A 23,896-nucleotide genomic window follows, 5' to 3' on the forward strand; every position below is an offset into this window, starting at 1 on the left:
GAACGATAGCTTCAAAAACAACCCAGTTATCCGCGATTATTTCCCGCAATGCAATCCTATGGGCGAAAAGTTTTCAAGATGGCGATCGGAGCGGTCCGCCTGAAAGAGGAGCTCCGAAAAATGGCCGCTTCTCTTCGCCTTGCTTCTAGGGGTCCGTGGTCCGCTTCTACTCCGCCTCTGGGTAAGGCGGAGCAGGCCAATTCGCTACTGCTTCTCCGCTCCTAATCGGAGCGGAGCACATGCCTAGTTTAATTCCACATTGTACTGGAGTCGGGGTGTTCAGCCAAAAAAAATACCAACTTCGTTTGTATGAAAACTTGGATAAATTTAAATTCGTCCAGATACTCTAAATTTCTACAAAAAATATCCCATTAATAGATGTAGCCAACAACTGATAACTGGGAATAAAAACACCCATTATTATCCAGGGACACACCTTTGGATACCTAGGTTTCCTCAGCATATCAATAGAATGTTTAATGTCCAGGAAAATATCTACATTTGTAAGCAATTTCTTGTTCTTCAGAGGGTTGTTCTAGGGATGTGCATAGAAAAAATATTCACCTTGGAACCCACCTTGTTGACTCAGATGGGGGGTTACCTCAGCTCAGTCACAAGGATTAACATTGCATTTTATACAAAACTTTATACAAATTTTATACAAAGTTTTATACTTTGAATGTTTTTAATTTTTGTGAACCGCCCAGAGAGCTCCAGCTATTGGGCAATATAGAAATGTAATAAATAAATAAATAATAAATAAATTTTGCCTCTGATCCAAGGACAGAGAGTTGTTTTCCAAAGCCTTGGATGTCTTCCCCATTGACTACAAGGGGAAAATCAACAAATGCCTCTAAATGTTTTATAGTTTTGCAGAAATTGATGAAATTTGCAAGCACAGTAGCTCCTCCCAACAGGATGAAGCCTGCAAAAGATCAGACAAACAGGTCCAGAGATTTTATGCTAGGCACATTTAAAAACTCAGGTTTACCACAAGTTGTAGTGATGGCCATCCATTTAGATGGCTTTAAAAGAGGGTTGGATAAATTCCTGGAGGAGAAGACTCACAATGGCTACTACTGCTGATGGCTATGTGCTACCGCCAGTATCTGAGACAGTAAGCCGATATGCACCAGTTGCTGGGGAGCATGGGTGGGAGGGTGCTGTTGCACCGCATCCTGCTTTGTTGGTCCCAGGCCCGCAGCTGATTGGCCAATGTGTGAGCAGAGTGCTGGACTAGGTGGACCCTCAATCTGATCCAGCATGATACTTCTTATGTTCTTACATTGCTTAAAAAAGAGTTTAATGTCCCTGTGGATTGTGGACAACTTGCATGAGCATGACATACAACATAAAGGTGTGCTTAGGTAAATTTCAGAAAGGAAGATGCAGGATGACCCAATCAAAGGGCATCCCACACTATCGAATGGAACATGTGAACAATGAATGCAGCAGATGCTCACAAACGGTCAGTCCTGCATTACATTTGGCACGTTAGCACTGCTGCCGGTGACCAAGTAACCATAGATGGGCTGTTGCCTTGCCAGCCACTGCAATGAACTTCATTCATTCATCCACCATGCGGATCCATAGCCTCTTGGATTTCAGCTGCTGTAGGAACATGTGCTTCACTTCTGGCTGCTCCTGTCCCCCGAGACTCCCACCAGTGGACCATAAGGGACTGGTATCCATGCTCCAGACATCAGAAGTGAAGGGCCCAATTGCCAGCTCTTCTCCTTGCAGCTCTCCAGCACCTCTTCCCATGCTACCCGGTACAAGGAAGGCACCGCTGTCTTACTAAAGATGGTGTATGCCGGCAGCTTATAATAGTGGTTCAAGAGCTCCATCAGGCATCTGAACCCTGCAGCCACAAAGAAGGGCTGGTCATCCATTGTCGCCATTTCAATACATGGTCAATGATCTGACTTGACGTTGGAATCCACCATCTTGTGCGACAGAATTTCCCCCACCGAAAATCCCCCATGGTGGCCTGGCGATGCTTCTGCTGCTTCTTGTAGGGAGAAACTTGAGAGCGAGAGAGGGACTTCTCATTCTCTCTCTGCCCTGCTCCTGCCCTCTGGTCTACTCCAGAGTGGTGCTGCCTCCACAAGTACTGGAGCAGGATGTATTGCCCAGCTGATCGGCCTCCTGAGGTGCATGAAGGCAGCACAATCTTCTCAGCTCATCATTCTCAGCCAAAAGTTCATCCAGTTTCCTTTTCAGTGTTTTTGGACTATCTGTAATATGGTAATGGTGCTCTGTCTAAAACAAAGAACACTCAATGTAACATATACATTAATGTAACAGTCACACAAAGAAGAAAATTAGGTTTCCTTTTGTCATACTTCATGTGATGCATTTGTCTGTATTCTTTAGAAATCACATGGTATTTCAGAGAGCGGCTTCATCCTTATAACGCCCCCCAACACATACACACAAACACACACCCAGTGACTTTTACAGTCATCAATGAAGCCAAATACCAACTTTCTTGGGTGTTCTACTGCCATCAACTAGGAGCATGCTCAAAGTTATAGAATGCCCTCCACAGGAAACCTGACTGTCTATCTCGCATGTATCCTTTCAGAGACAGGTAAAACCCTTTTTAATACCACAATCTATTACTCAGAAGTAAGTCCCACTGAGCTGAATGAAACTTATTTCCTAATAAATCTGCTTAGGATTGCTTCCACAAATTTAAATTTCTCTCTCCTGCTTTTTACTTTTATTATATTAAAAAACAACCTAAAACTTTTAATAAAAACTGCTTTGAGAGTATTATTTGCTGAAAAGCTGTATGCAAATACAAATGCATTTAGGGCACAATCCTATGGATGTTTAGACAGAAAAAAGGCCTATAACTCCCAGCATACCCCAGCCAGAAAGGCTGGCTGGGAAATGCTGGGAGTTGTAGGACTTTTTTCTGTTTAAATGTGCGTAGGATTGCATCTTTGATTGATGTGACCTGCACTGAGCAACTGGAGAAAGACAGGTTGCAAATGCCTTAAAGAAGAGCAATTTTGTAAAGCTTGTACCTGAAGTACGGAATTTAGCTGTCCATACATGCACACAACTTTTCACTACTGACTACTTAGTTTTTTGACAAAATGAACTTCACCACCACAGCTGCTCATTCTCGCTTCCTTTCTTTCCTCCTCAATTTGACCTACCTAATCTGGATATTGCATCTACCACTGAAGCTCCCACTTTTGATCTCAAGAACATCTTGTATTTATTTTACGAATGTGGTTTGCCTACCCTTAGACTCTAGAGGTTGGTGTATTAATCAAGGTAATTTTTAAAGCCATTCTGCTGGGATTATGAAAAGTGGACATCTGCTCACTGGGAACAGGACTAAGATTATAATGAATAGCTGCTATTCAAAACATTGGCTATATAGTAACAGCTGAAGATTATTATTTTCATCAGGAAGAGAAAGACATCAGATCGCTTTCTCTGAGCAGACATGCAGTAGATCCAGTTAGGAGTGGTATAGATAACAGCAAGCTCTGATGTCTTCTGTATTTCCACAAATACAGAAAAAACTATGTATCGATTATTGCAACATATAAAATATGTTTTGAACTGTACCATTTATAATCAACCCAAAGACCTATATCATGTTTCAACACCCTGACATAATTGTATTTTAAAGGTTTAACTTGTGTAACATTTCAGGATTGGGGCAAAACCTCTCTTTAAGCAATTGTTTACTTTCTGAATTTGACAGTTACCATCAGAAGAATATGAACAAGATTTGGACAGAGTTATTGTTTTCATGCTTACCATGAGGGTGTACTCTGTTCTATACTTTCCAGTAGGGCTTATCTCTGAAGAAAAGCTATATAGATCCACTTCATGCTCTTTGATGCTTTCAAGCGAAATCTGTGAACCATTAGCTATTGTCTACAAAAAGAAGCAACACTAGTTAAATCCTTGATGGAAAAGTAACTCTCCTAGACTAATGGCTTGCTAGGTTGTGGGGGAGCAGGGAACCGACAGATAGATGTTATTTTCCTAGCTCCCTTTTCTTTACTTTCTCTAGCACTCAAACTATGTTTGAAAGATACCACTGTGTAGTTGGAAATTGCACCAGTGAGCTGAAGAAGGATGAAAACATAATGTTGTAGGTATAATATGTATACCTGTCTTGGAGGGAAAATATGTGTAGGGCATGGTTTTCTTTCCAACCTAAACAAGCATGTGTTAGCTCCAATATTATTATGCTTTCAGGAGTGGGTCTGATTCCCAAGATTGCATCCCTGTCCCTCAAATGCAACAAGAAAAACAGCCACAAATTTGAATGAGCACTGAATCACAGCCGTAGCTGTTTTGAGGTTGAGTGTGACAAACAGTAATCAGATGCCCTTTAGACAACTGTTAACAGGATTTATATATTTGGGCTTCCAGTCCAATACTATCTTAAATATAGGGTGACCATATGAAAAGGAGGACAGGGCTCCTGTAACTTTAACAGTTGTATTGAAAAGGAAATTTCAGCAGGTGTCATTTGTATATATGGGGAACCTGGTGAATTTCCTCTTCATCGCAATAGTTAAAACTGCAGGTGCCCTGCCCTCTTTTAAATCTGGTCACTCTAGTATATCTCCTGCAGCTTTAACTGTGGTGATGAAGAGGGAATTCACCAGGTTCCCTATATATACAAATGACACCTGCTGAAATTCCCTTTTCAATACAACTGTTAAAGATACAGGAGCCCTGTCCTCCTTTTCATATGGTCACTCTATTAAATATTCCTCTCCACACAGTCATTGGCTCACAATAAATTTCACATGTTCAGACACACTGGTTGAATCCACATCCATAAAAATCAATAGAAATTTTGCAGCAATTGACTTCCAAGGGAATACATGTATTTTAGCTATTTTTTTCTTCAGTATACTTCACAAAGACAAAGACTGCAATCTTACAACCAATTACTTGGGAATAAGCATCACTAAAATAAATTGGACTTTCTCTTGAGTAGACATGTATAGGATTGGTACTTAATTAATATGCACAAAATACATCAGTGTAAAAAGTATAACTGCAACTAGCCATAATTTATCCTCCACCGAAGGAATTCTGCTTACATTTTGTGTGATCTGCTGACTGCAAATCTCATTTTTGCTGACATCTGCTGGGACAAGAGTGTAGTCAAATGTTCCAGGGCATTTGGAGTTCTTTCTTCTTTTCTTTGGAGTGTTTATTTTCTATGAAACAAAGAACAGCTACTAGGAGGTGGAAAGAAATTGAAAACCTGCCAACATTCAGACTGCTTAGCAGAAATGTAAGAGCAAAGTAGCATCATTGGACACTGTCCTGAAGTTTTCCTATTTAAATGGGGGTACAGATTATGAATTATTTTTTCTAGCCTGTCTTTTGACAACAAGGCTTAAAAAGTGCCTCAAAGCAAAACAACAACAACAATAATGACAGCTAAACTAATGTCAACTAAAAAACTCTGGAGTAACAACAATACAACCCCTAACAGCAAGAGAAAAAACTAAGATAATTAAGACCAACTAGCCCAACAGGAACATTTTCACTATTCATCTGAATGCCAGAAGAGAGGGAGCCAATCAGGTCTCTCAAAAGACCTCTATAATCTTAGCACCACTACTGAGAAGGCCCTGTCAGGTACCCTATCTAGCCAAGCCTCTGTAGGCAAAGGGGCATGGAGCAAGACTTCAGATGATGAATGTAGTAGATGGGAAGGCTCATGAGGAATAGGAGGGAGATACGTAGCCTTGTCCCAGGTTTTTAGGGCTTTAGAGGTAATATGCAGCACCTAGAATTATGTCCAGAAATGAATTGGAAGCCAGTGCAATTCAGATAACACTCTGCCTGATGCATTCTGCTGAAGTTTCCAATCTCCGCTGGATGATAATGGAGTTAAGGGAGTACTACAGGAGGACAGTGAGATTGCACAGAAGCTGAATGAATTCTTCGCATCCATATTCACTGCAGAAGGTAAAGTTCAGATACCTGTGCCTGAACTGATGTTTTCAGGAAGGGAGCCTTAGGAACTGAGGCAAATAGTGGTGACAAAAGATGAAGTTCTTAACCTTATTGGCAAATTGAGAGCAAATAAATCACCAGACCCAGACAGTATCCATCCTAGAGTTCTCAAAGAACTCAAACATGAAATTGCTGATCTTCTAACCAAAATATGCAACATGTCCCTAAGCTCAGCCTCTGTACCAGAGGACTGGAGGGTGGCCAATGTTTTTAAACAGTAAACAATAAAAAAGTATACAAAATTTAAAAACCATCAGAAACATAAAAACAACAGTATAAAAACAACAGTATCCATTTAAAAACAAAACAATTGTGCACAATGCAAATAGAATATTCCACCATCTTATACCTTAAAAGTGTCGGGAAAGGAAAATATAGAAGGACAACTTCCTTCCTTGAGAAATTTCTTTCCATTAATTTCTCTGAAGCACTCCAGGTTGAAGTGCTGGGAACAAATCATGTCCCATTCAGAAGGCATCCAAAGCTTGCCACTCACAGGGTCAACTCGGTGCACTGCCTTGGCCCATTCTTGCTTTCTGGTGTTATCCTTGGGAAACCTTGCAAAAGATAGCAGTCTTAGAGTCAGGTTGCGTATTTGAATAAACATACGAATAGCAGTTAATGAAGCAGAACATGTGGTTGTACTGCTGCAAATACTCAGGAGCCTGTAACATTTGAGTCACTAACAGACTGGTCAAACCAACTGGAATTTGGAAACCCAAATCACACAAATGAACTTCATTTCCTCCACATATGCAAAGTAAGTAACTTCAGTTCTCAAACCTTGTGCACAAAATATTGCAAATTTCACAATTAAATTAAAAAAACATATTTTTTTTTAAAAAAAACATTTTGCATATCTAATTTATATCCATCTTCCGATATTTTGACATTTAATTATTGAAGAAGAGTCTTACAAACTCTTAAGTGAAAATGGTTCAGTATGTTGCTTGGACTGTAGAAGTTCTGAGCCTTAACACTTTTACAATCCCATCAATATGCGGAAGCGTTTTCAGGGCACACATACACGCATTGTGACAGAACAGCAGTCTTAGAACACTGGTAAACGGTTCTGCATGCTATCTATAAGCATTGCAGCAAGCACACATGAGCTGGTTTTGGTATTTTCAGAGCTGATTTCAATGCCAAGGATTCCTTTGCTTTAGAAAGACATACAAGAGACAATATCTTGCTTCCTTGCAAACCTATATTTGGTGGAAAGCTGGAATATAAAATCTTTTAATCCTGTGCCTGTTTGCATTCTCCTTCCCTCTTTATTGTTTACTACAACTTATTAGATTGTAAGCCTATGCGGCAGGGTCTTGCTATTTACTGTGTTATCTGTACAGCACCATGTACATTGATGGTGCTATATAAATAAATAATAATAATAATAATAATAGTGTTAGAATCATAGAATCAGAGAATAGTAGAGTTGGAAGGGGCCTATAAGGCCATCAAGTCCAACCCCCTGGTCAATGCAGGAATCCAACTTAAAGCATACCTGATAGATGGTTGTCCAGATGGTTGTTCTTCTCATACATCCCTCCATATTGTTCCCCTACGGCAGGGTTAGGCAACTTCTGGCCAAAAATGTTTTGTCCTGAAGCTCCCATCAACCCTTACCATTGGCTATGCTGGTTAGGGCTGGTTGAAATTATAGGCCAAAACATCTGGTGGCCACAAGTTGCCCCATCCTTTCCCTGTGGACTGCTGTCCCATGCTGGTACAAAACCCAATGTGGAGTTTCATAGTTTATTATCCCATTTTTGCTCTTGCATAAATGAAGCTTATCTCACATTCTTGCCCATTTTCAAGCACAGGAAGCACAGCAGCTCTCCTACTTTAAGAACTTCGGAAACATGGCAAGAGTATTTGGAGTAGCCTGCAATGCTATTTTCAGGGGTTTGAAACAACATGCTGCTCTAAAACATCATTTCCCATGGGCAAATTCCTGATTCTCTGTGAGATCTGAGTTGACCACCCAGAGAGTTCATGCTTACCTATGAAAGGTGATTCCCTGTTTCCTATTTAACTTTGTGTCTGAATTGTTGCAGTTATACGCTGCACAGTATTTCACCATGGTAGCTCTACTCCAAGCTGTTGTAGAAAAGGAGAATTGATATTAATCAGCAGGCCACAGGGGAATCAACACTGGGCTGAAAAGATTCCAATGGATAGGATTCGGCCATGGAAGGCTGGAAAGAGAGAATAAGACGAATGTTTTTTGTCAAGGAGGTAGGATTCAGTTTCGACTTGCAGCAATAAAATAAAAATATCAGAACCAAATCTATTATTCTTTCTTGCTTATTATCATTTTCAATTGGACTATTTCCTAATTCTAAAATGAGAACCAATTTGTTCAGCACTTACAGCACGATACTACACATGGGTGTGTGTGTGTCGTGATTCCAAGCCCTCCTGCTTCCTGAGCGAGACAATAAAGAGTCTGCCAAGTAATCCACAAAGCTTTATTCAGCAATTAAACATCCATTTGCACCTCAAGAGAGTTAAAAGCCTAGGAACTTTCCCTGAGGCTAAAACTTGGCTAAATTAAGCGAGACAATGGTCCTTTCAACAAAAAGGGAAAGCCTTTTCCCAGAGCCCCCTTCTACTTCAAGGAGAATCCTCCTGAAGAAGCCTGTGGCGAGAAGCCTGCAGAGCTGATCACCTTCTTTTAGCTCTGCCCATTTGAGTCTGTGACGGGCTCTAGGTTCAACCAACTCTGAAATCCCCTCCTGCTGTAAGGTTTCCTGATTTCCCACTAATCTCACTAATAAAGTCCGGTGAAGGTTCCTCTATGGCTGGTGGAGAGCCTGGGAGAATCACCTCCCCAAGTTCCTGTGTAGGCAGGTATGTTTCTAGCTGTCTCTTCTGCTTCAGAATCTGATTCCTATTGATTGCTTGAAACTCCTTCCTCCACCCTAAGAGGAACAGGCCTGGTCACAACAGGGGGGGCAGCTTTTCCCCCCTCCTTCACCTGAGGGCTACATTACCTTGGGGGGAAAGTGGCCAGGGTCACACACTGACACTGGATGGGCCAAAGCACACATAGACCCATACGTACACTTCATTCATATACACATAAACACACATTCTCTCAAATTCATACACACAAACAAGATTCACAAATACAAATATTTGGGTAAATTTGGCTTCCCTTCTCACCATATAGTATGAAAGCACAGTGAACTGTCCATGCAAGGAGTGATCTCCTCCATGGACAACTTGACAGCAGAACTCAATATTGTTTCCTTTCTTTTGATGCTAGGCTGTAATCTCCGATCAGCTGAGTAACGCGTGTGTGTGTGTGTGTGTGTGTGTGTGTGTGAGAGAGAGAGAGAGAGAGAGAGAGAGAGAGAGAGAGTACAGGGAGGGGAGGTGTGACCTATGCGTAGTTAATTGGAGATTACAGCTCCAATTAGCCAAGTGGGGAAAACTGAACGTGGGAAGCCTGCCATGGGATGGCGATTCCCCATCCTTGCTATACAGTAAGTCCCACTGTGTTCAATGGAGCTTACCCCCTATGAAGTGTGATGAGGATTGCACACCACCCATATATTATGTATCTATTGAGTTGTTCACACAACATGCTAACCTACACTCACTGGTAGTGTGATTTGTTGATGAACTGTGGATTGATTATTGACTGTGGGTTAGTGTATTATCTGAGCCCAGGAAATTTTCCACAGGGCTGGCTTGTTAACCATGCATTGTGGCTTGTTTTTCTTAAACAAGCCACTATGAAAACCATGGTTTGTTGTTGGGTTGTTCAGGGTGATTAACAAGCCACATGACATGGTTAACATAACAAGCCACCCTGCAGAAATGTCCTGGGTTCAGACAGCATGCTAACTCACAGTTCAACAAACAATTCACAGTTCAACAACACACCACCTGAACAGTCACATTGTGTCTATCACTAGAAGTTAACATCTTTGGAACATGGATTTATTTAATTATTACGTAATAAATTTATTGCAATCAACATTTATTAACTAATACAAAGCTTCTAATAAATACCTGAATAATCAATCCTTTAATTTATAAAAGCATTTACATCCTACCTTTCCATTTAAAAAGAAAATGTTCAAGGCATCTTACAACCAACATTGAAAAACAGTAGCAAGAAATCATCAGTAAGGTGAAAAGTAAAATACATAACATTTTTTCTCTAATCCCTTTACTCACTTGGAGCTAAGGAAGGCATTTACAGAACTATGCTTCCCGGCTATACCTTCTGCATATCTGGATGGGAGATATACAGTATATGTGGGGCTCTAGAAATTGAGGATATTATTCATTATATATAGACATACAAATATAGAGAACAGATTTCTTGAACCTTTACTGAAATGTCTGATAGAACTTTAGCTGAGCAGATGTTTAAACTACCTGTAGATACAGATCCTTGTGTAACCAATCAAGTAGCCCCATTCACAATGGTTGCTAAAGAAATTAGAGCAAAGCTCCTAAAAACTTTTGCTGAAGATTGTGCACACTATGAACTGATTTGAGTGGCTTGTTCAACCTTTTCCTTTCTGTGACAGTGTCTTTTTTCTCATTCCAAAACTGTAAGAACGTATGGTTATGTTCAATCAAATCAACCGAGTGACTAAGAACACATGCCAATACAGGTGATAAAAACAAATTACACCAACCTAACTTTTTCTCCAAGGAATCGATCAAATCATTTCTGCTCAGCAGGCCCAAAGCCTGCTAGAAAAAGGAAGGCCTTCACCAGGCAAGGAAAGATCAGCCAAGAAGAAAAGGGGTTCTCCCTAGATAGGGAGCCTCAAAGCTGTGGTGCAGTTACTGAGAAGGCTCTTAATTACATAGAGGCTTCCTAATTCTTGAACGTTTCCAGTGGTTTTACTAGTGCAACAACCGCAGCTAGATGGGCTTTTAGAACTGAACGGTGTAACAAGGAAAATAGTTCTGTCTTGGGTCCCCAAGAATGATTCTTCCCACAGAAAAGTCTGTGTGGATTTTCCTGTAAAACAGCCTTACCCAACCTGGCACCCTCTTGACATGTTGGACTATAACCCCATAATCCCCAGCCAGCATGGCCCTTGTCTAAGGGATTATAGGAGTTGTAGTCCTACATATCTAGAAGGTGTCAGGCTTGGGGAGAGCTGTTGTAAAACATATATCACTTGAAACAAGCAAACCACCCAGAGAGCTTCAGCTATTGGGCAGTACAGAAATGTAATAAATAAACACCTATACTCATCTGATGTACTGAAACAGCACTGAAGAAGGGCAGCATAAGCCCCCCTGCTCCCTCCACCACATAAAGACTGTCTCTAGTGTGGACTAAGCCCCACATGAGAACACCTGATAATGTAGAAGCCTGGTTCATGTTATTGCTTTCCGTTTTGGATGAGATTGCAAAGGAGGACTCCATGTGATCAGGAGATATCTGCCTGGGGTGCATGTGTGTGGAGGCGTAGGGGGTCATGTCGCTTCACCACATGCTGCCCCAACTAAATGTATTTATCAAAAGCACTCTGGGAAAATAACCTTACATGCCCTAAAACAGCACTCTTCAACTGGTCCAGACCTGAGACCCGCCTCAGACTTCCAACCTACAACATGGGAACCACTTTCACAATTTTCTCCATGCCAAACATGGTGGCAACAGCTTTGCCTCGACCCTTCTGGATTGAACTTGCGACCCACTTTTGTGTCACAACCCATCCGTTGAAGACTACTGGTCTAAAACACTGGGGGGTGGGAGAGCAACTCTCCTGCTTTCCTTAAAGCCCCCCTGTGAATGCAATACCCTTACATATTGAAGCTCTGTTGGAAACTGCCCTAAGAGAGCAACATAGGCCTCAACTACACCAAGCAGGATATTGCAGTATGATATGAAAGCGGTATATAAAAGGCAGGAGCTGCACTCCTGCTTTATAGTGGTACTGAAGTGCACTGACAACTGTTGGGGCCCATTGACACAGACCATATACAGCTTTCATACCGCTATATCCTGCTTGGTGTGACTCCTGCCTTTTATATACCGCTTTCATACTGCAATATCCTAGAATCATAGAAAAGCAGAATTGGAAGGGGCCTACAAGGCCATCAAGTCCTGCTTGGTATAGATGAGGTATAGATCCTGCTTGGTATAGATGAGGCCTTACAAAGCTTTTCTTCTTAAAGTATCACTCTCTATATTTTAGTAATCTTCAGTGCCTGTGTGTGGATGCTAACAGTTTCCAGTGTGTGTGTGTGTGTAGAGCCCCCATGATGCTTGAGGGCCAAGGAGAGGCTGAAGGAGAATAAGCAAACTAAACCCTGCCTCCTTTGAGCCCTAAAACCACTGCTGGGACTGGAGCCCACAACAGGAGAAGAGACAGCAAAAGGAGGGGAAACTTACTTTTTTCCTTGCCACCCCGTGTGACTTCTCCACAGGTCCCTACTTGTACGTTTCTATTATTCAGCTTGCAATTATTATTTTTGTCACTCAGACAGCAACTTCAACGTATTCCCCATAATTACTTAGAAAGAGGTATTTACTCTTCTGGCTAAATTTTTGAAGAGCTGATTTTTCCTATTCGAGGGCCATTTTCTCAGCCATTCTTTGGACAAGTCAGACTGTGTTCCCTCCTAAATGCATTTAGCTAACAGCCATTCAGAGTAAATATTAACAGGCTTTCATTTAAATGCAATAGAAAATGCCAGCTCACTTTTTTTTCTGTTTTAGAAATGCTAGAATAGCAAACCCATCAAGCAAGGGAAACCAACTATATCCATTTTGCATAATCAGCTGTTGGAAATTGCTATCATGTAATCCTTTCCTGAATGTACATGTTTGGAAGGTAACAGAAATGAGAGTAGTGGCACATTCTATGTTCCTTGTCTGAGCTTCAAGCAAAAAATGCAAATTAAGCTTTGTTCAGCATCGGTGGGTCACACCTTTTGTTTACAACAGATCTGCCATAACAGCAGCACCCATATGGTTTTCAATGAAACCAAGTGGATGATGTTCACTTTCTGAATAGAAAAACGAGGATTGCAAATTGTATGAGCCTGTCTCAGGAATCAGACAGCGATGTGTTCACAGGATTTACACGCATCTTCAATCAACATGTGTTCTCTTTCATAAAGAGTGCAAGTCCATGGAAACATTCTACTCAAGAGCGTTGCTTCAGACATTAATGTGTCTGAAGAAGGCAGCCACAATCATCTCCATCACTGTGGAATGGCCATTCTGGTCATCAAAGCATCATACTACCAATAATAGACATCCTGGCCTCGGCTAAGGAACCAAGGGCCACTGGGAGGCCAGGCTGGGCAAAGCTGGTAATAGGCCTGGGCCAGATGGGAAACGTAGGCCCCATTTCAATACATTCAAAGTATTTTTAATCAGTCTAAATACATATGAACTAGAACAATTTATAAAAAAGGTAATGGCAAACACTTTTATTCAAGATGTATACATCACTTCACATTCAGAAATGCTTTATGTGCTTTTCTTTGTGTAAATCCATCATCATCACCAACAACAGAAAAATTAAGCAACTTTGCCTTGTCAGTGTTAATGTTCAAAACTTCTAATCCATTTAAACGTTCTTACACCATTGAGTAGGCCCCCTCAAAATCGTAGGCCCATGCCAACTGGCCCCACTTCTGCCCAGCCCTGCTGGGAGGTTGCATCCCCAAGTTTCCAAGGACGACATCAGGACAGCTGCATTTGTAAGAAGCTGCTGCAGCAGGACCAGTAACATAGGCCATTTCTAAACCTGCCCCCCTCCCCCTCGGGATCGTCCCAGGATCATCCCTATGCATGCAAATGACACACAGGGGATCCTGGGAGCAGCAGGGATGATCCCTCCATTTTCCTGGGATAATCCTTAGGTGTAGAAAGGGCCTTGGTTCTGCAGAGTAGACATTTTATATATCAACTCCACAGCCACCATCAGTTACCACTGCTTTGAAAAATATCTTAATTATTACATATTACATAATTTAATGCCTAAATTTGCTCATTTATAGATTTATTCCCTGTCCCTTTTCTATTGTGTTGATTAGACTCAAGTCTGTGTTTTCCATCTGTATACAGGGCCTGGAAAACTTTAGGCACTCTTTAAATAATACAAATAGTAATAATAGGCAGCTCAATTTTGTTTTTGAAGGAATACTTGCTCAGAAGGTTGGATCCATTTTTTTACACATGTTTTAACATTTTAACAACATAGATTAGGATTCTTTTGTAGCCATGGGCATGGCCAAAGCACCATACATTTACTTTAACATAGTTTTAATTCAATGTTGGTTGGCTTGGTGTGTGTTTTTTTTAAAAAAATCCATCACATTTTTAATTCTTTAGTTAGCAGGACTTTCAAGACTGCCACTCTACAAACTATACCCCCCCCCAAAAAAATATGAAACTGGAATATAATTATCCAAGGCAGGGAACCCCTTCATATCTCCTGTATCCTGCTGCTACTAACCAGACTAAAACAAAGTGCTGACAAGAAGTGGAGAAGTCAAATGGGAGCACAAGGAGTTACAGCTGGGAAAGAGGGCAGGAAAGGCAGTCACAACTCTGGTACATTTTTGCCACTTGTCTGATGGTATGCAGAAGTTTACAGCAATAACAACAACCTGAAAGGAAAGACAAGCAAGAGCTGGAACATCCTTTCCTCTCTGTGAGGCTGGAACTCTGGAGACAGGCAAGGTCTCCTCTCGACTTTGCATGTAGTTTGGAGGCTTAGGGAATGCATCCGAAGCACAGTGCAATGTCAGAGATCAAAGCTGCCCCAAGCCTAATCGCAAAGAGCAGCACAAGAGCCCATCCCTTTCCAGAGTTTCAGGCTCAGGGAAACAATTCCTAGAGGGGTAGTCATTTTAGTCAGTTGCAGCAAAACCAAGGGAGTGTCCCCTGGCACCTTAAAGACTAATGAGCTTATTAAGGCATAAGCTTCTGTGGACCAGAGCCGACTTCTTCAGATGCATGGGAAGGCTCAGCATAGAGGCACAGACAACCTCTGTCATCATGCTGCAGTCTGGGTATCAGAGGCAGTAAGCCTATATGCACCAGTTGCTGGGGAACATGGGTGGGAGGGTGCTGTTGCACCATGTCCTCCTTTATTTATTTATTTATTACATTTTTATACCGCCGAATAACTGAAGCTCTCTGGGCGGTTCACAAAAATTAAAACCATAATAAAACAACCAACAGGTTAAAAGCACAAATACAAAATACAGTATAAAAAGCACAACCTTTGTGGGTCACTGGTCAACAGCTGGTTGGCCACTGTGTGAACAGAGTGCTGGACTAGATGGCCCCTTGGTCTGATCCAGCATGGCTCTTCTTATGTGATCCAAGTGCGAGGGGAAAAAACTCCAAAGCACCACATGAACCCAGGGATGAGACTTTGTCAGAGGACTCAGGAGAAGGGCAGGGTTAGAGGAGGCTGTATATAATGGCTACAATATCACGGCCGGCCAAACTATGTGGAGCCCAGAAGAGGACCATAAGAACGGCAAGAGTAGCAGGAGGTTAAGAACTAGCAACAGCCCCAAAAGTGAACAAGTACTTGATGTCAGCCACAGTCCATACCCATCCTGCAAACAATAATGACATGCAAACATTAAAATGATTAATTTCCTCTTTCCTGCCACCAAAATACAGCAAGCTTTTGGATTCTAGTTTCTCTTTCCTCAACTCCCCCCCCCCCCAATAATAATGCATCCTGCTCCTATTTACAAAATGATCTCTCCAATTTGGAAAATACCCACTGACTTCAGTTAATTTTATACATCGCCTTTTAAATATAATTTTGTTTGCAATGTATATATATGGAAATTCAGCTGGCAATTCCAATCTTTGTTCCCGCTTATACATGAGTGGGAGTTGAGACATTATATATATATATATATAAAATCATTCGCCTGCAGGCGTATTGCCACATGCTGTGATCTCTTATAGAAGTGGGAGGCAGGTCAGCTTGGGGCCAGGTGTATTCCATGTCAGGTAGTCAATGTATAAAGACAGAGCTCAAAACACCACACAAGAGTTCATCCAGCACTTAAATCAGCAGATAAGAGGAGATTATTGCTTGCAGCAATATGCCTGCAGGCTAATGATTTTTTGGTCTCCCACTTCTCTTTCATATGAATGTGAATGTAACAAGAGGAGGAATTAAATAAAGACTAGCAGCGCAATTAACCCGTACATACCATATCGCAACATTTTATGATTAAAGGTAATTTTTGAAATGAATTTCAATAATTGCCTCTGGGAACAGCAAAATGCTTAGAACCCAGGGTAGTTTACATTCATTAGGTAGTACCAAAGGGCATTTCAGCCCCTTGATAATTCTTCTCCACATAAGTCCTCCATCAAGCCCTGGGGCAGGATACAGGTTAGTCAGTGCAGAGCTCAAGGGAGCAGGACGGCTACATCCAAGCAAATAAATCTATGTCTGAACTCAGCTTAGGTCCCAAGCCCTGAAAGAGAAGACCAGCATTTTATACAGAGTCAGTCACCCTGGTCAATTCCCACCCAACCAGAAGCATTATAATTACAACTGATAATTGCTGCAACTATTGGCCAAAGAGGCCTACGGGTTTCCACTGAAATGAACTACCTCAAGGAGGCGCATGGTTTCAGTTCCAGGAAGGCCTATGTTTCAAGTCCACCTGTTGCTGATGACTCTGACTAATATACCTAAAATTTATTTATTTATTTATTTATTTATTGCATTTATATACCGCCCCATACCTGAAGCTCTCTGGGTGGTTTACAAAAGTTTTAAACAGTAAACATTAAAACAAATATACAAAGTTTAAAAACATAAAAAGCATAAATACACAGTATCCTTATAAAAACAGCTATTCTGGGGTCCGTTAAAAACAAACAAACTCCGCATATGTTGAATGCTGTTAGATGCCTGGGAGAAGAGAAGGGTAGAATGTGGGTTGTTGTGTTGTGTGAACCCAGCTGTGTTAACAGATTATGGTGAATTAATGTTTGCACCAGCTATAACAGCTAAGCATTCATTGCAAACAGATATCAAATACTGAAGAATTTCCTTAATGGAAAACAGAGTTAAAGGCACTGATACAACCCTAGTTACCAGAACACACATCCCCATGTGCATCAGAAGATGCAGCTAGCAGCACATTGAGGCCTAGGTGAGCATTGCCATGGGGATGAGGCTGCTCACCTGCATCCACTAGACACACAAAAGGCTGCTTCTGCAGACAAATCTCTCTTGCTGGATTGGGGCAGGTGTCCTAAATTCAGGAGCTTTACATGGGTCTAATTCTGTACACTGCAGCTGTGGCGGCAACCACAGGTCTAAGTTCTGCGCACACATCTAAAGTGGGCTGTATTGGCTTCCTCCAATGCCAGCTCATAAGAGTGGACAAACCAGCTGTATTCCTATCAATGGGAACACCTTTTTGACAAGGGATCTGTCAAATGCTTCCCGAACCAGAAGTTTAGTTATGCCAGGTTGTTCAATACTTCAGTAGGCCTAAGGCTGCAATCCTTCGCTTGGTAGTAAGTCCCACTGAGCACAGTACGAAACATAGATAGGCTCATATTGTCCTGATGCCCACCTAGGAGAACAGCTTGGGCTCTGAACTAGATGAGGAGTCAGTATAAGCAGTGAAGGCCATGGAACAGCTAATTCCAGACCCAAGCTTTGCTGGGCCACAGCCTGTCAGCCAAGGACAGCGATCTGCAGACACCACAACCCCTGAGCCCAAGATCCCAGAAGGACTGATGGCCTCTCTACCTGGGGTCTCATGCTTGCCATCGTCAGCACAGGCAATGAACCAGGAGTGAACGAATGGAACTGCAGGGCCTCAGGTCAGGAGATGGGAACTTTAAACTTACGATTTAAGAGGCAGGGCCTGAAAAGGGTGCTACGGGCTGAGAAGGATTTAAGAAAGGCCTCTTTTGGACTCTAGGCCTTAGGGGTTTCGGCTGCTCAGCTTGGAGCTCTCTTGACTCCTGCAGCTCTGGGCCTTGACCTGTATTGCTCTGTAAAGCCCAGCTCAAGGTCAGGAGGACAGAACCTAAACCACAAGCCTGCTTAAATCCAAGTGCTCTGGTTTTAGGTGATGGACAGGGCAATCCTGTCTGCCTTGTCTGTGGGGACTCCGGGGGATCCAAATCCCTGTTGGTATGAGGGCGGAAGAGAGGCAGGGCTCTGGTTTTCTCACTTCCTTATTAAGCAGTGGCAGGGAAATTATTTACACCAGCTCCAGGGCCAGTGTAAATTTTCCCTCATGTTGGGGTGGTGTCCAGGGTCTGGGAGGGCTTTGGATCTGCAGGAACCCCGATTTGCCCATGCCATGCCCCTGATCCTCCCCTTTTGCCTCTTCTGATGTGGGGTGGGGGAAGGGTTGGGGGGGGGAAAGCTAAGGTCAGAATCCCCCCTCTGAGGGTGGACTTACCTCTCCGCTCTCTGAAATGGAGATCAGAAGCATCCTATTCCCCCCCCCCAGGGTGGGGATGCCTTCCTTTGCAGCCTTAAAGATCAGCCTCAATCCCACAATGGCTATAGAGGCCCCAAACAATATCAAGTAATGTCATACTATGTATTCTATGGCTGCGTTGGGGCACTGTTGTTCTTAAAAAAGATTTAACTCCCAATGTCACAAAAGGGGTTGGGCTAGCTTTAATGAAACTATAAGGAATACTACCTATTGGTGTGCAAATGCTGCAGATATGTCACACCTAGCTGACAAAGTGCTGATAAAGCACTCTCACTTTACAAGCTGGAAAAAGCATGAGGAAAAAATTTAATTTTCATGGCCCTTCAGAAAACACTCACCAATGTGCAATTGCAAAGGGAGCTGCATAACTCACCCAGAAACAAGGGGGATATTATTCAGTAGGCGGAATACACAAGATTCAAGAAATTATGCAAGATAAACAGTTCATGAAGAAGCATAAAGAAATAATTCACTCCTGGGGATGATTCTTTATGGATGCAATAGCCTAAAATTCATACCTGATAGAACTCCATTAAAATCAACTGTGTTTCCCTTGAGGTTAATCTATTATATCGTGGCAAGATTCGCGCATGACCCAAAAGGATTTCAGAGACGACAGACTGAAATTCTACCTGAAACATTCACTAATGAATTATGGCTAAATGTAATAAATAAATAAATAAAATGATAACTTATATATATTATTTGGAGGCTGCACATAGGGCTGCATGGGGAGGACAGGACGCAGAGGTCCCATTCCGTCAGCGGTAGCCTCCTACAGGTGGAGCAATGATTCTGAATCCAACCCTCTGCATTAAAAAAAATACCTAATTTCACCCCAGCCCTATCATTATTTTCAAACAGGATCTGATTTAGAGCAAGGGTGCCCAACCTGCAGCCTGGGGGCACATGTGGCCCACCAAGACCTTTATTGCTGTCTCCCATGGGGACTCCCTGCTGATTTCCCTGTTGCCTGAACTGTCCACCCCCAGAGATCTTGATGCAAGTTGCTTTTCCCCCCACTGCTGCTAGCAGCAAAGAATGAGGGAGCGATATCAAGATCACTGGATTGTGCTGGACTAGATGGAACTCCTGGTCGGATACAGCATGGCTCTTCTTGCATTCTTATAGCATCATAATGAACAAAACAAACACAGTATTTCGCTCAGAGGGTTAATGAAAACCCTGAACCATCATGCATGGCTGTAATAAATTTGTCCATGGAACGCTGGTGAATTCCATTTGTTTTCTATTGTCTCAATAACTGCTTCCATTGTGTGCTTTAAGGTGTTTTGATACTGTGCATATTGTTTGATACTGTGTACTATTTATTTATTTATTTCATAATATTTATATACTGTTCCATTATCTAACACAGATTCCAGAGCGGTGAACATAGGTACAAACAGTAAAAATAAATTAATTAAAAAGCAAATTAAAATTGTTCAAACAAAGGAACCAGTGGCTAGTCAGTTGAGGAAGGCTTCTCGAAAGAGAGTTGTTTTCTGGAAGTAGCCTAGTGTTGGTGCCTGTCTGACCTCCAGAAGCAGAGAGTTCCACAGAGAAGGGGCCACTACACTAAAGGCTCTTTTTATCTGTTTTATTATTGTTTCACTTTCTCCTTTTGTGACCACCTTGGGGAAAACATATTTTTAAAAACTGCGACTAAAAATGCCTTCAATAACATACAAACGTTTTCTCTCCATTGGTAACAAGTGCAATTCTGTTTTCTAAAATATTGCAAAACAAATTGCTACATGCTCGTTGGATACGCTTTCAAATTGAGATGATTTTTAAATTTTATTTTTACTTTTTTGAGAGTCCTGGAATTTTTCTTTCTGTGAATCATAATCCCTTATCTGTCAGACTACTGTAACTTTATATTATAGATCAAGAATATGATCTATAATCAGTCACGCTGTTTGACTGAAAACTATAAATGCTAAAACAAAGACTTCTTAGTCCTTCATCTTGATGGAATTAGAATTTCCTTGCTCTTTGAATTGGTTCCCTGGAGTCAAGTGAGGACACAGGAGAAATCTGCACTCCTTAGCAAATGAAAAACATTTCCGGAGAAATCTATAGTTTTTCCAACAAGAAATTTTGCTGCTTCAGGTGAACGACAAGATGGCTGCCTTTGCCCCCATTCCACAAACAGAAGCCAACTGGGCCAGCTGCTGGTGACGGGTCAGCACCTCCCACTGCAGCTGAGGGCAGCAGGCTAGTTTATGGGGATGCAGGACAGGTTGTGTGGCACACACAGCTCTGACTTCCAAAAAAAAAGAAAGGAAAAAAAGAAAAAGAAAGACACAAGGAATGGCCAGGAGAGCTGCCAGTGTTCTTCTCTCCTCCTCCAGCAACTGCTGCCTGAGGTGATCACTTCACCCTGCCTTGGAGTAGAGCCAGCCTTGTTTCCAAAAACAAACAAACATTTAAGACCGCAGTATAAGTTTTGTCCTGACCTCTTGATTCGTCTTAGAGAATACCTTTTGTCAGTTCAACAGATGCCTTCTTCATGTGACGGTTCAAACTTGAAAAATATCTCAGGACTGTGGGGCCACTCCAATTCACCGCTGAGAAGTATACAACAGCCACTCAAGTCACAAGAATGCTATCTCAGCAGCTTAACAAACCTTATGGCCACAACCCTTTGGAAATGTGCAAAATGAGATGACTGGAAAACCTCTATATTCTGCAATAACAGAACAGTTTAAAGATCGTATGCAAAAATGGCATTCCTACACTGACCAGATCCATGGGCAGCCCAATCCTATACATATCTATACATACATATCTCCTTGCCTGTTCACTTATGACTTTTTGCCATGAGCTGAAGAGGTTTCTGTTTGATACCATTACACATATTCTTGCCCCTCTTTGGCTTAGTTATTTTACCGTAAAATTATGATTCTAATATATTTTTCTCTTTTGTTTCCAGTTTAAGTCACTATGAGTGCTCTGTTAGTGGATAGATATTCACTCAGAAGAGTCCCCCTGGATTCAGCGCCGCTTCAGTCCAAATAGAAGTTCATGGAACTGGAGCGCTAAGCAAAGTCCCATTGAACACAATGCACTAATTATGTATTTCTGAGATCATGGTCCTATCTGCAAACCACTGTTATAGGCTGGTCTCTGCCAGCCTTATGTTTTTGACAGGTCTGCTATCTGATTTGCTTTTGTTTCATCCTTCAACTTAACTGGTCAATTTTGCTTTTACTAGCTGCTTCTATTGCTAGTGTTCTGCATCCTGTTCTACAATATGCAAGATATTGAATTTATCTATGAATAAAAGAAAACTCAATAAATTGCATTGCACTCATTTTTGTTGCCAAGTTAAAGTGGCATTCAGGGAAATCTTTTGCAAAGGTATCTGCAAGCTTATTAAATATTTCTGCCAGTGTTCTTGAGGCTGCATTTTAAACACGCAGCCATAAAAACAGTAAAATGAGAGGTTAAAGGGCCTAATGATGCACCTAACTGATCAGCTTATATCATTGTACAAGACCCAACATATATGTTTTTGTGCAGCATTCTAAACATAGTTACACAGAGGTAAATACTAGTGCAATCAGCGGAAGACTCTTCTGAGCAATGATTTTGGTTGCTGTGCAGATAACATTCAGAGCAGCTTATCAACACGGAAATATATACTTTTGTGGTCCACTTGAGATACAAGCTTCACAAATGGCATAAACCCTTTCCAGGAAGAAGTACTCATCTATGGCATAATCTGCAAACAATAGACCTAGAAACACCTGACCCATTTGCCTTGTGGCCAGTTTCTATGTTGTGTCTGCTCTCTGACACACTGTGGTCAGATGATGGGTAGAAGGGTTAGGAATAGAAGGCTTTCTGATCCCATTATTTTAGGAAGGAAAAAATGAAGCAGCCTATCCTGTGAACCAATCCTTATTTCCCTCCTTTCACTGTGCGTTAATTTTTATATATATTGCAAACTTGCAAGATGGGCTCTGAGGTTATTTATATATTCCATACAGAGCCTTGTTTTATTATTTTATTTATATTTCAGGTTTTATTTATTTTTAAATGATCATTGCTTTATCAGTAATCAGTGTTATGGTGATGATACTGATTTCTTGAGTCAAAGCCTCTGCTACTGACAAGCTTCAGGTGGGGAGAGTTGGAGCCAGCTTTAAACGGGGTACCAACGTGATCCTAGGCACATTGGGTAAACTCCAACGTAAATCCTGCTAAAAGCTGACCCATTAAAATGAATGGGACTTGTTAGCCATTAATTTCAACGGGTCTACTCTAAGTAGGGCTTGTGCTGGATTTTGCCCATTGGCTAGAAAGGAGAAGCCTCGCTGAGTCCAACAGGGCTTACTCACGAGTAAGTTCCGGCCCTCTTTCGTTAGTGAGCATGGGGGCGTCTTTGTACACAAACCGCACCCATCATGGCACTTCAGTGAGTCAGGGAAGGGTTTTCCTCCGGGTGCCCCGCCCGTGGGGCGCGTCAGCTCCATTCAGAGAGAGGCCGGGGCAGACAAGGGCCCGTCGCCGTCCTACTGGCAAGCTCACCTGCCGCCTTTCCCGGAAGTTCCTCCACTGACACGATTCCGTCGTCCTCTTGGTTCTCCCCTCATGCACAGTCACCCCCCACAGAGCAATGGCGCCCCGGCTTGACGCGGGCGGGCGGAAAGCGGGTTTAGCTCATAGAGTTATACCGGGGAGACTCAAGCTAGGCTAAAACAACGAAGAGTCTTGTGCGCCTAAAAGGCTAACAAATTTAGGGAGCGATCCGAAGCATGTTTAGATGGGGCCGGGGCCGGGGGGAGGGCAGTCCTACATCTCCCAGCATGGCCATGCTGGGAGTTGTAAGACATTTCCCCCCGGTCTAAACATGCATAGGTTTGCGCCTTAAACGTTTAAAAACGCAACGGGTCTTCATGGAGAAGGCGGTCAATGGCTACTATTCCCGATGGCTTTATGCTACCTCCAGTATCAGAGGCAGTATGCTGTGTTCACCAGTTACTGGGAAACATGGATGGGAAATGTGCTATTGTACTCTGTGTCCTGCTTGTGGGTTTCCTGTGGCCAAGCTGGTGGTCGGCCACTGTGTGAGCAGAATCCTGCACTAGATGGACTCTTGGTCTGATCCAGCATGGCTCTTCTTATGTTCTTGTATGCACATATCTGAGCACATGGTTTCTGCATGCCAATATGCATTGGACTGGGGCTTGGAGGAGGGGCTGAAGACGTTTGCTTTAATTTATTTATTTGTTACATTTAAAATTCGCCTTTCCTCCAAGGAGCCCAAAATGGCATATATGATCCTCTGCCTCCTCTCCATTTTATCCTCACAACAACCCTGTGAGATAGGTTAGGGAGTGTTTTGTATGGGGGCGGGGTATGAATAGCCAAACAGGACACCGCCCCATTATTAACTAGTCTAAAT

At 42.1% G+C, this 23,896-nt stretch overlaps 1 protein-coding gene across 1 annotated transcript; it reads right to left on the reverse strand.

Annotated features, from left to right (window-relative positions):
• Positions 1-1,483: 1,483 nt before the first annotated feature.
• Positions 1,484-23,085, reverse strand: LOC134400334 (THAP domain-containing protein 6-like). The gene is made up of 6 exons (XM_063128657.1): positions 23,020-23,085; positions 8,025-8,219; positions 6,371-6,578; positions 5,094-5,213; positions 3,787-3,906; positions 1,484-2,262 (listed from the first exon to the last, which is right to left on the reverse strand). Exons 2-6 carry the CDS (start codon positions 8,102-8,104, stop codon positions 2,083-2,085), a joined length of 708 nt encoding a protein of 235 aa, XP_062984727.1. The 5' UTR covers positions 8,105-8,219; positions 23,020-23,085; the 3' UTR covers positions 1,484-2,082.
• Between the last annotated feature and the right edge of the window lie 811 nt (positions 23,086-23,896).

The sequence above is a fragment of the Elgaria multicarinata genome, chromosome 6 (assembly GCF_023053635.1).
Source record: "Elgaria multicarinata webbii isolate HBS135686 ecotype San Diego chromosome 6, rElgMul1.1.pri, whole genome shotgun sequence".
NCBI lineage: Eukaryota > Metazoa > Chordata > Lepidosauria > Squamata > Anguidae > Elgaria > Elgaria multicarinata.